Below are 12647 nucleotides of genomic sequence, written 5' to 3'. Positions count from 1 at the left end.
AAATGTAAATATCCAAACAATACTATTAATTATTAATTAGCGAAGCAAAATTATATCGCAATCGGTTGTCAATATTTTAAATTGCTCACTCACTAGATTTACCAAATGATAAAATAATATTAATTAACAAATATAAATTATTTATATTAAGAGAAAAACAGACAAAGAGAGAAAAAGAACGAAAATATATATTGAAATAAAAATTAAAAATATATTTAATGATATTTTCACACATTTTAATCTGAAAAAAAATTATTTTCCATTCGATTCATCCCATTATAACATTAATTTAATTGTTTAGTGATATATTACAGAGAGTTATTTTTAGAAAAATATAATTATTGTAATCTCATATATAACACAGAAAATTTTTAAAATTGAGCATTATTATAAATATTATTTATCGCTCGAATGGCAAAAAAAAAAAAAAAAAAAAAACAAAAAAAAAATACATACACAATAAAAAGAAATATTTTTGATAAGTTTTCTGTCGATCAACGGCAGTAAAAAAAGCAAATGAAAACTAACAATATAAAATAGTTTCAACACGAAACAAGAACTTAATTAATATTTATCCCACTGAGGAAGATAGCAGTTTAATATATTTGATTTTTATATGTAATTAATAAAAAATAATATTTTGAAACCTCAAATTTATGTAAAAAATAAATCTTTAAATTCTATAGAATTATAATTCGTTTAAATAGAAAAAGCTAGATCATTATAATTATTTATAATAGCAACAGCAGCAGTAGTAGTACATTGTTCTCAGCTTCCTGTTATATCATCATCACTGTACACGTATTCCGCTGTTTAATAACCACCATAATAAAAATTATCCATCAGATAATAGGGCAACGATTCAGAGTGAAATTAATAAAAGTAAAGATTAATATAACAGAGTGTTACATATAAAATATATAAGTGTTGTTTTATTACTGATGTTGATAATTTGGGTTATATGGCGCTTGCTTGGCGTACGGTTCGGCAGTATAAGGTGGTGGTTGTCCTTGGTATGTCGATGCTGATACTACATTTTTATTTTCAAAACATCACAAAATAAATCAATATATTATTATTATTATTATTATTATATATTTATTCTATCTAGTTAATAATTAGATAGAATAAAAAAAGAAAAAAAAATTACCTTGAGGATTTGAAGCAGGGTATGGAGGATAAATAGTATGAATGGTTTGGTTTGGCATTGGATTACTCCCCGGGTGAACTACCACCACACCTGGTTGAACTCCTGGAACAGAAATGGGGATTTTCTTTTTTATCGTTAAATAATCAATATTTTATTTTTTTTTTTTTTCCACAGTAAATTATATTTATTTTTATAAAAAATGTCATACAAATTTAAAGTTGAAAATGGAACATATTTATTATATGTATAAAAGTATAATAATTGTTATTATTATTGTCAATTTTATATATAAGAAAAATGGAATGTATGTTGTGTTAACTTATAAATTAAATTTTTTTTTTTTAATAAGTAGGTAACCAGTACATACTTAATACTATAATATAAAAAATACTGATCGTATAAGAAGCGATTAGAAATTCGATAACAAATAGCTAAGAAAAGCATTTATATATAAGTAATCGAACCATTAGTGAACATTACAAACTAATGGTGGTTATAAAAGTTTTTTGAAATATTAAATATATATTTAAGAATGTTAGATAATTAATAATGTACGTTTTTATATGTAGTACGTAATTATTTGAATATAAATGTTTCGGAATGTATAAAATATTGAACATGATCCTTTGAATGATACTCGTTGGGTAACGTGATGCAGTTAAGCATAACCGGATCCTGAAAAAAAATGACTCATCAGTCTTTTAATATGTCTACTATTTTATTTTCAACCCATTCAATTTTATCGCGTATTGTTGACATTTTTTTAAAAATAATAATAATAATAATAATAATAATAATAATAATAATAATAATAATAATCATAATAAAGCTACGATAACAATAGTTTTAGTAATAAAATAGATAGCGAAGATGTAATAATAATTTATGATAAATAAAGTAAAAACTTACTTCCATAGACGGTTCCACGGTGGCGTCTTTTATACCATGGACAACAACTGCAGCACAAACATGAAATGCACAAAACAAAGAACGTCACCACAACAATTACAGCGATTATAGCAGGAACAATTATTCCTAGTCTGAAAATAGATAATAAAAAAAATATCATACATGTATATATATTTTGATACGAATAACTAATAAAATAATTATGAATGTTCTTACCCTGCTCTAAGTGCAAATTCTTGTGCGTCACAGCAATAAAATTCGGTATTTGTACTCAAGCAACAGTATTCCTTGGATTGGTCTCCTAATATAGGAGGACAACTATTGACAAATTTGTCAAAAGCATTATTACTTGTACCGAATGTACAATCCATTCTTCCTGTAATAAATATATTAATTTACGCATTTTACATTATTAATATTAAATAAACTATTTTTCGTATTATTTCTGTCTCAGCTAAAATTATAGATAAAAATGATAAGAATAGGAGATATCTGATGAATAATATAAAGTTTAATGATTATTCATCGTGTCATTGGGTATTGCAATATAGGGATAAAATTATTATTACAATTACTGATATTATTTTATTATTTTTAGTTATAGTTTATAATAAATTCAAAAATATAATAATAATTTACCATAAACAACGGATGTACTAAAACCAACGAGAACAATAAATGTTACAAACGACGTCATCGTCTATGATTTAATCAAAAGTTGTTAGGAAACAATGAATAATGGGTAGTATATATAAGTATATACACTGTATAATAATATGACACGATACGTTAAAAAAAACCACCTTCAACTGACCACAACTACTCTCATTCTCGTTTACTCGATTTACTCCCTAACTCCCTGATGCTCTCTGATTTGCGAGAACACTCAACAAACTACTGTGGAAAAAAAAAAAAAAAAAAAAAACAGGTCAAAGGAGGGGATTAGATACACAATCACACAGCATCACACATACGCACAAAATGATGATGATAATAATAATAATAATAATAATAGTTTTAAGTTTTAGATATTATATGAAATTTTTTAATTTTTCTCCAATAAATTATATTTTTGTAATAATAAATGTTTAAAATTTAAAATTGGTGACATGATACATTTGTAATTTTAAATATCTACGCGGTAATTGAGTTGTTGCCAACCGGCCAATGACAATCGAATACCAGCAGTGCCATCTTTTAATTCTAGTTGCTCGTTTCCGCGATACCATCAGCACCACACTACCAAAACCAAACCAGCAAACAGCAAACATCACCAAGGTTCTTTCTTTTACTGGATAAATCGCTGGACGATCATCATGGGTCGTATGCACGCACCAGGGTAAGAAAATATATTAATTTATTAAAATTAAATGAACTATTTATTAGTTTGAATTGCTCATTTTGTCTTAACCTCATAATTTATTATAAAAATAATGTATTTATATGGTGTATTTGAGGAGAGGCAAAATGATTTGTAAAATTAACCTCAAATACCATGTGCTTGTGATTCTTGTGACGTCACTTGAGCATCTATTAATTTTTTAAAATAAATAATAATAATGATAATAATAATAATAATAATAATAATTTGATAATTGACTATAGAAAGGGTATCTCCCAGTCAGCTCTACCCTACAGACGAAGTGTACCAACATGGTTAAAGCTTACTCCTGAAGATTGCAAAGATTTAATTTTCAAGCTTGCCAAGAAAGGTCATACTCCATCACAAATTGGTATGTAATAAACAACATGAATTTAATATTTATTTAAATAATAAATATTTAAAATATTTATTGTATGTTATTGTGTGTTATAGGTGTTATTCTTCGTGATTCTCATGGAGTTGGTCAAGTTCGTTTCCGTACTGGAAATAAAGTTTTACGAATTGTTAAAAGTATGGGACTTGCTCCAGATCTACCAGAGGATCTTTACTATTTGATTAAAAAAGCTGTTGCCATTCGTAAACATTTGGAGCGTAATCGCAAGGACAAAGACAGCAAATTCCGTTTAATTCTTGTTGAATCACGTATCCACAGACTGGCCCGTTATTATAAATCAAAGGGATCACTTCCACCAACATGGAAATATGAAAGTTCAACAGCTAGTGCTCTTGTAGCTTAAATATCCACTTACAACAAAAATAATAAATATTTCATTTAAATATATAAATATATGGTGATTTTCATTTATATGTACCAAATATCATTCCTTTATTTCTTTTTTTCTGATATATTTATTATTAATATAGAAAATATATTTTAGAGCAAGTATTGACAAATAATAAAAATTTTAAATAACATGTTGGTAAGTTACTTTCACTGTAAGTATTAATATTTACTACATTTTTTCCACACCAGAGGGTACACTTTATATATTTTATGTTAATAAAATGTATAAAAATAATAATTGTCAACATCAATAATGCCGAACTATGCCGAAGCCCAAGTCACATTGTAGTTTATATTTTGGATTATTTTTTATCTGCTTCAGTAAATTCATGTTATTTATTTGTTAAATTTTATTGTAATTCAAAATTATTTTATTGTGAAATATTTATTAATACAATAATACAATGGAAGTAACACGTACAAGTAAGTTTTATTTATTAATTAATTATTTACTTAAAAAAAAAAAACATACACACATAATTTTAAATTATTTAAATGATTTTTATAAAAAATTAAAATATAGATTTTCAACAAGTTTTAAGTGAGCTTGATCTAGTACTGAAAGATGCAACATTTTTAGCGATTGATGGAGAATTTACAGGATTAAATTCAGGACCTGACGCAAAACCATTTGATACTCCATCACAATATTATAAAAAATTGAAATCCGGTTCAATGGATTTTTTGCTTGTACAATTTGGTCTTTCAGTTTTTACATTTGATGCACAGACAAATAAGTAAATAAACATTATTATTTTTTTAAAAATTTATTTATTTCTTAATTAAAAATAAAATTATTACAGGTATAGTCAAAGGTCTTATAACTTTTATGTATTTCCAAGACCATTAAATAGATTGGCACCAGATTCTCGATTTATGTGTCAAGCATCATCAATTATATTTTTAGCATCTCAGGGATTTGATTTTAATAAATTATTTAGAGAGGGTATACCTTATTTGACAACAAGTGATGAAGATAAATTGAAAAATAAATTGAGTGACAGACAAAAAGCCAGAGAAGATGGTTTAGAATTGATACCTATTTCAGATGATGACAAACCTCAAATCGAGGAGATTTGGTAAATTATTATTATTATCATCAATAAATAAACTTAATTTATATATTTTTAAATTTTAAATGTCAATAGTACAAAAATACAAGACTTTGTAAATTCTTATGAGGAGGAAATAACCCTAAACAGATGTAATGCTTATATTAGAAGAATTATACATCAGGAAGTACGACTTCGATGGCCTAATAAGATCAGAGTTGAGGGTAAAGTTGATGGTACAACACAGGGTTTGGTTGTATATAAAATGGGTAGTAAAGACGAAGAGAAAAAAAAAGAAAATGAGAGACGTGAAAAAGAAAAAGATGAATTACAAGAAGCTGTTGGACTAAGTCTGCTTTTGAGAAAAATTGCTGATTCGGTATATTTATTATTATTATTATTACTGTTATTATTTTATTTGGCTTAATAATAAAACCAAAAATAATTATTTATTTTCAGAATAAATTGATAGTTGGACACAATATGCTTTTAGATCTTTGTCATATAGTCCATCAATTTTTTGGTCCACTACCTGATTCTTACAAAGAATTTAAATTATTAATTCACAATTTATTTCCCAATTTAATGGATACTAAGGTACTCTCACAGGCACCTCATTTTAAAGATCATATTCCTTCAACTGTATTGAATTATATGCTGGAGAGTATAAGTAAACCACCATTTTCATTACCTCAAATAATTCCTGTAGAAAATACTAGTTATACTACCAATAGTGAAACATATCATGAAGCTGGTTTTGATGCATATATTACTGGACTTTGTTTTATTGCAATGGCTAATTATCTTGGTAAAAAATATATCTCATCGCTAAGTATAATTAAATAACTTTAAATTTAATTAATGCATGATTTTATTTTTAGGATCATTAGAACCAACGCCAGTTTCAACGGTGCTTCCTGGTTCAGATTTATTGTTACCTTATATCAACAAGTGATGATTATCATTTATATATTTTTAATTATATTTATTGATCGGTCATTCTTTAATTTTTTTTTCTTTTTTTTTTTTTTTTTTTTTTTTTCTTTCTTTTTCGTGTAGATTGACAATGCTCAGATTAAAAGATTTTTCTTATATAAATCTTGTTGGAAATGACCGTAAGTATATGTACAAATCATTTATTTATAACAATACTTGTTATTTTGTTATTATCGATTAATTTTATTTACAGCTCAACCAACCAGGAACCATGTCTTTCATGTGATTTTTCCAAAAGAGTGGAAAACAAGTAATTTGCAACAACTTTTTGCTCCATTCGGTAAATTTATTTAACATTTATAATTAATTTAAGTAATAATAATAATAGTAATAATAATAATAATAATAATAATGATGATTATTTTAGGAGGTGCTTATATATCGTGGTTAACAGACACAACGGCCTATGCAGGATTAAATTGTCGTGAAAAAGTCCCGATATTACTTAAAAAATTAAAGAAAAAAAATAATCGTTTGGGAAGTGCTCAGATCAGTACTTATGCACGTCATCAAGAGCTACTTGATTTGCCATCGTCACCAAAGAATGCAGAAGAAGAAAAAGGAGAAAAAGGAGATCGTAAACGAAAGCAACCGCCGACTGAGTAAGTTAATGATAATCAAAATAATTCACTAATAATTTTAAATTAATGATAATAATAATAACAATAATAATAATAATAATAATAATAATAATAATAATAATAAGATGATAAGTAAGTTATTTAAATCATTCGTTAGGCTAATGTAAATTTAGTGGATGAGAGAGTGTGTTGTTATCATCTGGTGTACTTGGAGAACGTGATAATGATAATATTAATTTAATGCTCTCTTTTCTTATTCACATTCTCAGTATGTAATTTTTAACATTTTCTTGTGAGTTTCCTGTACAAGTAACTATTTGCATAGTGCTGTTGACTCCAAGTCGGAATTAATGGCCATTGCGTGGCTCGTTACACGTGTTTTTAATGCGACGTACATCTTTGCATCAGAGCAGTTTTAATCTTTTTTTATTTTTTTATATATTTTTTATTGATATTATTATTATTGTTGTTATTATTATTATTGTTGTTATTATTATTGTTGTTGTTGTTGTTGTTGTTGTTGTTGTTGTTGCTGTTGTTGTTGTTGTTGTTATATTTCCTTTCAAGTCGAAAAGTTTCTATTTCTGATTCTTAAAATGCTTATAACAGCATTGCTGGACAAATACGCGTGAGTTTGTCAATGGGACTGTTTATTTATTTGTTTGAAAGTCGAGTTTGATTTTATTATGAAACAAAATGTTTCATTGAAATCTAGATCATTATATTTTATACAAATTGAATCATTTATGCATACACATATACACCGAGCATCATATACATATGCAATTAAACAAACACACTTTATTTTTTACATCGTTTCTCTTTTCTTCAGATATAAATTTATTTAATTTATACACCTTTTCATTTATATATATATATGTATATATATATATATATATATATATATATATATATATATATATATATATATATATATTCGTTTTTTTTTTAATTATTTATTATGTTAATCATAACATCTTGGTTATTATAATTATTATTAGATTGGAGTTGTCTTGAGGTTAATCTTATAAATAAAATAAATAACAAGAGGAAGGGAAAATGAATAAGAAGGAGAGGAATAACTTTTATAGAACATGTCGAGACGTAATAAAAGTACGCCTAATTATCGCGCTCATTACGATACAAACGAGCCGCATTGCCCACGTGCGAATAAAACCAACATCAACACTGTGCGCCAAGTATTAGAGTTTGATTAGAATAATGCAACATGCAACTCGGATAACGTGGCGTGGCGAGAGCTTTGCTGCACTCTGGAATGTAAATGCAGACGAGTCTTGCATGTACACTTTTCCTTTGCTATATACATACATATACATGAATCACACACGATTAGACACATCCCCCCCCCTCCCACCTTCCTTCCCCTGCATAAACTACTACGGCCAAGAAATAATGTTTTGATTTTAAAACCTGAGCATTCACATTTTGCTCTTACTCTATTATTCATACACTTAAGTTAATACTACAAGAGTACTCTAATTAGCTTTTAAAATAATAACAAAAATAATAATAATCGCAAGAACAATTATTTTTATTATGTTTATTTATATTTATTTTTACAAGTATTGAATTAAAGAATAAAAAGTTAAAGAAAATAAAAAATGAACATTATCCGATGGAATCTTGTTGAACCTCGAGTGGACTTGATCGTTTTCCTCGTTGGGACAACAAGAGAAAAGTATTAGAGACTCGGTTTGTGAGCGCATATATCACTTGCTCAAGCCGACTATACCAACACAAACACGATACGAGGGTTATTTATTTTATTTATTTTTTTGACTCAAATCGTCAGATTTAAATTGTTGTTTTAAAATTTTTTTGATTGGTATGAAAGACAAAAGGAAAAAGAATTTGATTTTTTCTTTTTTTTTTTCATGAGAGAATGAGGCGGCTAAGGTTAAGCTGAGACAGTAAATTTATTTATTTAAATCTATTTCAATACTTGATTATGTTAAAAACTCTTAAACTCGATGTTGTATTATCGAACTCGTTAACACCGCGTAGTACTGGTAGTCTAAGTTTTATTGCGTGTGCTAACCCATAGTCGGACTCGTTATCCAAACGTTATCTTACGTGTGAGGCGCTCTTACATTTATGTATGCATGTTATATATACAAGCACTAATACTATCGCAAGCAACAACAACATCAACAACATCAAAATCAACATAGAACCTTTAAGCTAATTCGTATACGATTTCATGTCGTTATTATGCTAAATTTTTATTATTTCTTATTATAGTATAGTATAAAACAGTCTCTAATGATAAACTGTTTAATGTATCTTCCAAATGCAAGTGTTGTATTAATAATTTACCTTTATTAATTACTATAATAACAATAATTATTATTTTTGTTTTATATATATATTTAATATTTTTTTATTTTACAGCTAATAATGATTGTAGAGTTATTAAGGATGGCAATAAAAAGGGACATATGCTAAAGGTGTGGTGTAGTGTGGTGTGGTGTGGTGTGGTGTGGTGGCTAAGACTTTGATGCATAAAACGGGGATAATAAAGAGCCAACTTGGATATAAAGAAAGAGAGAAAGAGAGAAAGAAAGAAAGAAAGAAAGAAAGAAGAAAAGCGGTGATGTTGATCCTGATGCTTCTGCTGTAACCCGCATCTCGGCTACGCCCTCGGGATCGCGCGTAATGAGTTCTACACGCTTTTAATATTTTTCCCTTTCTCTTTCTCGATTTAATATTTTTTAATCTTTAATTTTTTTACCGTTGATTGCCTGTTTATAATATAACACAGGTAGACACTTACCGACTATGGCGCCCTTCCGTAATCAACGCTGAGTTTTACTTAATTGTTGAAACTCAATCAAACGATATTAATAATAGAAACAAAGATAGAGAATACTCAAAAAAAGAGAGATAAAATGTTATTGTAGTATTATATATTTTTTATAAATTTATAAAAATCACCAATCATCAATTGAAACTCACGCACTTTTATATTTTATTATGTTTATTTAATTAAGTAGCTTTATTCAATCAATGATATTATTGTAATTATTATTAAGATAAAAGATTTATTATTATACAAAGGCAAGGATAAACATTCAACACTTGAAAATTACAATGGATTATCACTATATATAGCTATATAGTTGTAGTATAAAAAAGAAATTTATATTTGTATATAATTACAAGATACAAGACACCACGTAGGCGCCTCATTAACTCTTAATTCTCAATACTTTGTTTTTATTTTATCAGAGTGAGTACATGATCCTTTATCTGATGGTAAGCAATACACAAACCACCACGTACTTGTCACGTACTTGCTCGTTAACGAAAAGTAACCCTAGACAGACACTCCATACACTTTTCAGACACTCTAGTAGACAACTATTACAAAGACAATAACATTAATTGCATTCCCATCAGTGCAACTTTAATAAGAGACTACTCGTTAAAAACAACTACACAAATTAATTTCAAGTGGATGTATACTGTTATTTATTCGAAAATTTTATTTAAAAAAAAAATTAAAAAATTCCCGAAATACTCATTACAGTATAAGTATAAGAAATAATAGGAGAGGAATATGAGAGGAGTGACTGGTACAGAGTCAATGGCTTCTGGCTACCCGGTGCTTATTTTCTCTTTATCTCTCGTCGTTTCCACCTATTCTATTCGCTTCGCATCTCGATCAAAGGTGTTTAAAAAAATTTTGCTAATTTACCGTTCACCTTCGCACTCGTGTATTTGCTTCATGCAAACATGAAAACCTCCTGTAAATAACTCGACAGGAAACAACAGAAATTAACTAGGTTTTTTATTTTATATTTTGTTGTTGTTGTTGTTGTTGTTGTTGTTGTTGATATTAGGAAAGAATAAAATTAATAATTATTCAGTATTTATTTATTGAATAGTCTTGTTTGTTATACAGTACTTACTATGTCAGGTATTTTGGATGTTGTATTTTGAAAGATCTTGAATTTGGAAACTTGAATTTGAGAAACGAAAATTAAATTGATCTTGTAATGACTGTAAGCTGATATGAAGATTGAATCAAGTTGTTGTAGCGATATATATATAAATATATATTGTGGTGGTACGTAGTAGATGCGTGCGGATCCCGGGCGGTGAGTTTTGCACTGGTACTGTTGCAGTTGATGTTGTAGCAACATTTCCGTATATAAAATATACGTATATCAAGGGCCCTGGTGCCCTGAATAAATCTCGCATTGGCTATGAAACTTTCAACTTTAATACTGGTATGGATGTAACTGCGGCTGTAGCTGCAACGGCTGTTAGGACTACGACTGTTGGTATTCAAGTACGACGGAGCAGCACGCTATCATTTTTATGTGTTATTTTAAATGGATAACATGGTCCACAGTTGTTGGGCCAACTTGTTAAATTACTGACCCGTAAACACCTCATGTCAGTTTTATGATTTACTATTTTATATTTTATTACCAGTAAATTATTACTATTATTGTTATTATATTATTATTATTATTTCATTATATAAATATGTATTTTTTTCTATATTGTGTTTTACAGAAGCTCCAAGTATTGGTCGTTGAGTAATAACCAGTGGGATGATAATCAGCCAGCAGTTAAGAATAATGATGGCAATGACGGTTGGGAGTTTGTATCAGGTAATAACTTGCTTAAAATATTCAAATCATTCTTAAATATATTTAAAAATACTGATATTAAACAAAAATTTGTCGTAATTATGTTTATAATTATTGCTGCTATCTTTATTTATTTTTTTCCATTAAATTAAATTGTTGTGTAAAATAATTTTATCAGAAGATTAAATCTTACTTATTTTATGGCCATTATTTTTATTTTTATCATTATTACTATTTTGTTATTTTTCTTACGGGCCACGTGCTTGCTATGCTTTTTTCCCCACTGATAGTAAAATACTATTTCTGTACTATTTTATGTGTGAGTATGAATGTGAGTCTGTGGACACGCCATTGACTGTTAAGTAGAAAAAATGATTAGCTTTAAGAGGATAATTAAGTGCGAACAAGAGTAAAGTTAATTAAGAAGACGACGGCTATGTTATAATGTATATATATATATATATATTTCTGTGTCTACTTCTTAGAGATTGTAGTATTCTTGTCGTTAACTTTTGCGAGGCGGCGATTAATTGCAGTGATTAAAAGTCATGATAGACAGAGATCCTCAGACGACAACAACAACAACAACAACTTTGTGTGATAGCATACAGAACAGCTTTTCCAACTTAACCATATAATTTATTGCTACTACAGTATTTAAGTGGGCATTTGTATTTGTATGTTTGTCTTGTTTTCTATTTGTACAATATTTTTTTTCTGTTTCTCTTTTTTTTTCTACTTGTACCTAATAGCGACAATAATTATACGTAACAATTAGAGAACTATCTTTCAAACAAATTATAACTTAACTATTATTTAAGTGAAGGTGGTAATTCAGTGTGATTATATGAGTTATGTATATTAGCTCATTGTTTTTTTTTGTGCAGGTAAACGAAAACGAAGAAATAATGAATTTGGAAATGATAAAAAAGAAGAAAAACAAGATAATGGCAGCAAACCAAAATAATTATTTTACATACGTAATTATGTATTTTCAGATAAATTATCAAAGAACACAATTCATTTCAAATTACTTTATTTGAATAGTTAATAAACAAACAAAAAAAAACCAGAAAAAAAAAAATAAATAAAATAAACATAATAGATAATAGTAATCCCTTAATAATCCTATTGATTAAAATTTAGTTGTTGTCTTTGAAATGAAAAAT

At 27.4% G+C, this 12647-nt stretch overlaps 3 protein-coding genes across 5 annotated transcripts; 2 read left to right on the top strand and 1 right to left on the bottom strand.

Annotated features, from left to right (window-relative positions):
- Window positions 1-191: 191 nt before the first annotated feature.
- LOC103570715 (protein shisa-5) lies at window positions 192-2952 on the bottom strand. The gene is made up of 5 exons (XM_008548546.3): window positions 2699-2952; window positions 2276-2435; window positions 2060-2190; window positions 1151-1252; window positions 192-1030 (listed from the first exon to the last, which is right to left on the bottom strand). Exons 1-5 carry the CDS (start codon window positions 2754-2756, stop codon window positions 936-938), a joined length of 546 nt encoding a protein of 181 aa, XP_008546768.1. The 5' UTR covers window positions 2757-2952; the 3' UTR covers window positions 192-935.
- Window positions 2953-3286: 334 nt separating this feature from the next.
- On the top strand, window positions 3287-4230 carry LOC103570716 (40S ribosomal protein S13). Its single transcript, XM_008548547.1, has 3 exons — window positions 3287-3398; window positions 3665-3792; window positions 3876-4230. The coding sequence occupies exons 1-3, from the start codon at window positions 3376-3378 to the stop codon at window positions 4178-4180; spliced, it is 456 nt and encodes a 151-aa protein (XP_008546769.1). The 5' UTR covers window positions 3287-3375; the 3' UTR covers window positions 4181-4230.
- Window positions 4231-4451: 221 nt separating this feature from the next.
- Window positions 4452-12568, top strand: LOC103570837 (poly(A)-specific ribonuclease PARN). 3 transcript variants are annotated; one of them, XM_053739201.1, is made up of 11 exons: window positions 4452-4650; window positions 4808-4964; window positions 5031-5306; window positions 5376-5658; window positions 5739-6087; window positions 6161-6230; window positions 6339-6394; window positions 6469-6555; window positions 6643-6877; window positions 11402-11499; window positions 12366-12568. In XM_053739201.1, the coding sequence occupies exons 1-11, from the start codon at window positions 4632-4634 to the stop codon at window positions 12443-12445; spliced, it is 1710 nt and encodes a 569-aa protein (XP_053595176.1). In that variant the 5' UTR covers window positions 4452-4631; the 3' UTR covers window positions 12446-12568. The 3 variants fall into 3 exon arrangements, with proteins under 3 accessions (XP_053595176.1, XP_053595175.1, XP_053595177.1); XM_053739200.1 differs by having other exon boundaries at window positions 4453-4650; window positions 4751-4964; XM_053739202.1 differs by lacking the exons at window positions 11402-11499; window positions 12366-12568 and adding an exon at window positions 9269-9831 and having other exon boundaries at window positions 4453-4650; window positions 4751-4964.
- The last annotated feature ends 79 nt before the right edge of the window (window positions 12569-12647 follow it).

The sequence above is a fragment of the Microplitis demolitor genome, chromosome 5, assembly GCF_026212275.2.
Source record: "Microplitis demolitor isolate Queensland-Clemson2020A chromosome 5, iyMicDemo2.1a, whole genome shotgun sequence".
Lineage (NCBI taxonomy): Eukaryota > Metazoa > Arthropoda > Insecta > Hymenoptera > Braconidae > Microplitis > Microplitis demolitor.
The sequence above is the reverse complement of the archived record's forward strand: the minus strand, read 5'-3'. Positions and strand labels throughout refer to the sequence as shown.

What these genes read in the sequence shown, in the direction of transcription:
- LOC103570716 (XM_008548547.1), top strand. Translation starts at nt 3,376, where the DNA reads ATGGGTCGTATGCACGCACCAGG. An exon ending in GGTCGTATGCACGCACCAGG is followed by an intron (nt 3,399 to 3,664) that starts GTAAGAAAATAT and finishes AATTGACTATAG; the next exon opens with AAAGGGTATCTCCCAGTCAG. An exon ending in TCATACTCCATCACAAATTG is followed by an intron (nt 3,793 to 3,875) that starts GTATGTAATAAA and finishes TGTGTGTTATAG; the next exon opens with GTGTTATTCTTCGTGATTCT.
- LOC103570837 (XM_053739200.1), top strand. An exon ending in CCTCAAATCGAGGAGATTTG is followed by an intron (nt 5,307 to 5,375) that starts GTAAATTATTAT and finishes AAATGTCAATAG; the next exon opens with TACAAAAATACAAGACTTTG. An exon ending in TTGTTACCTTATATCAACAA is followed by an intron (nt 6,231 to 6,338) that starts GTGATGATTATC and finishes TTTTTCGTGTAG; the next exon opens with ATTGACAATGCTCAGATTAA.
- LOC103570715 (XM_008548546.3), bottom strand. Translation starts at nt 2,756, where the DNA reads ATGACGTCGTTTGTAACATTTATTGTTCTCGTTGGTTTTAGTACATCC. An exon ending in GAATTTGCACTTAGAGCAGG is followed by an intron (nt 2,191 to 2,275) that starts GTAAGAACATTC and finishes ATCTATTTTCAG; the next exon opens with ACTAGGAATAATTGTTCCTG. An exon ending in CCCTGCTTCAAATCCTCAAG is followed by an intron (nt 1,031 to 1,150) that starts GTAATTTTTTTT and finishes ATAAAAATGTAG; the next exon opens with TATCAGCATCGACATACCAA.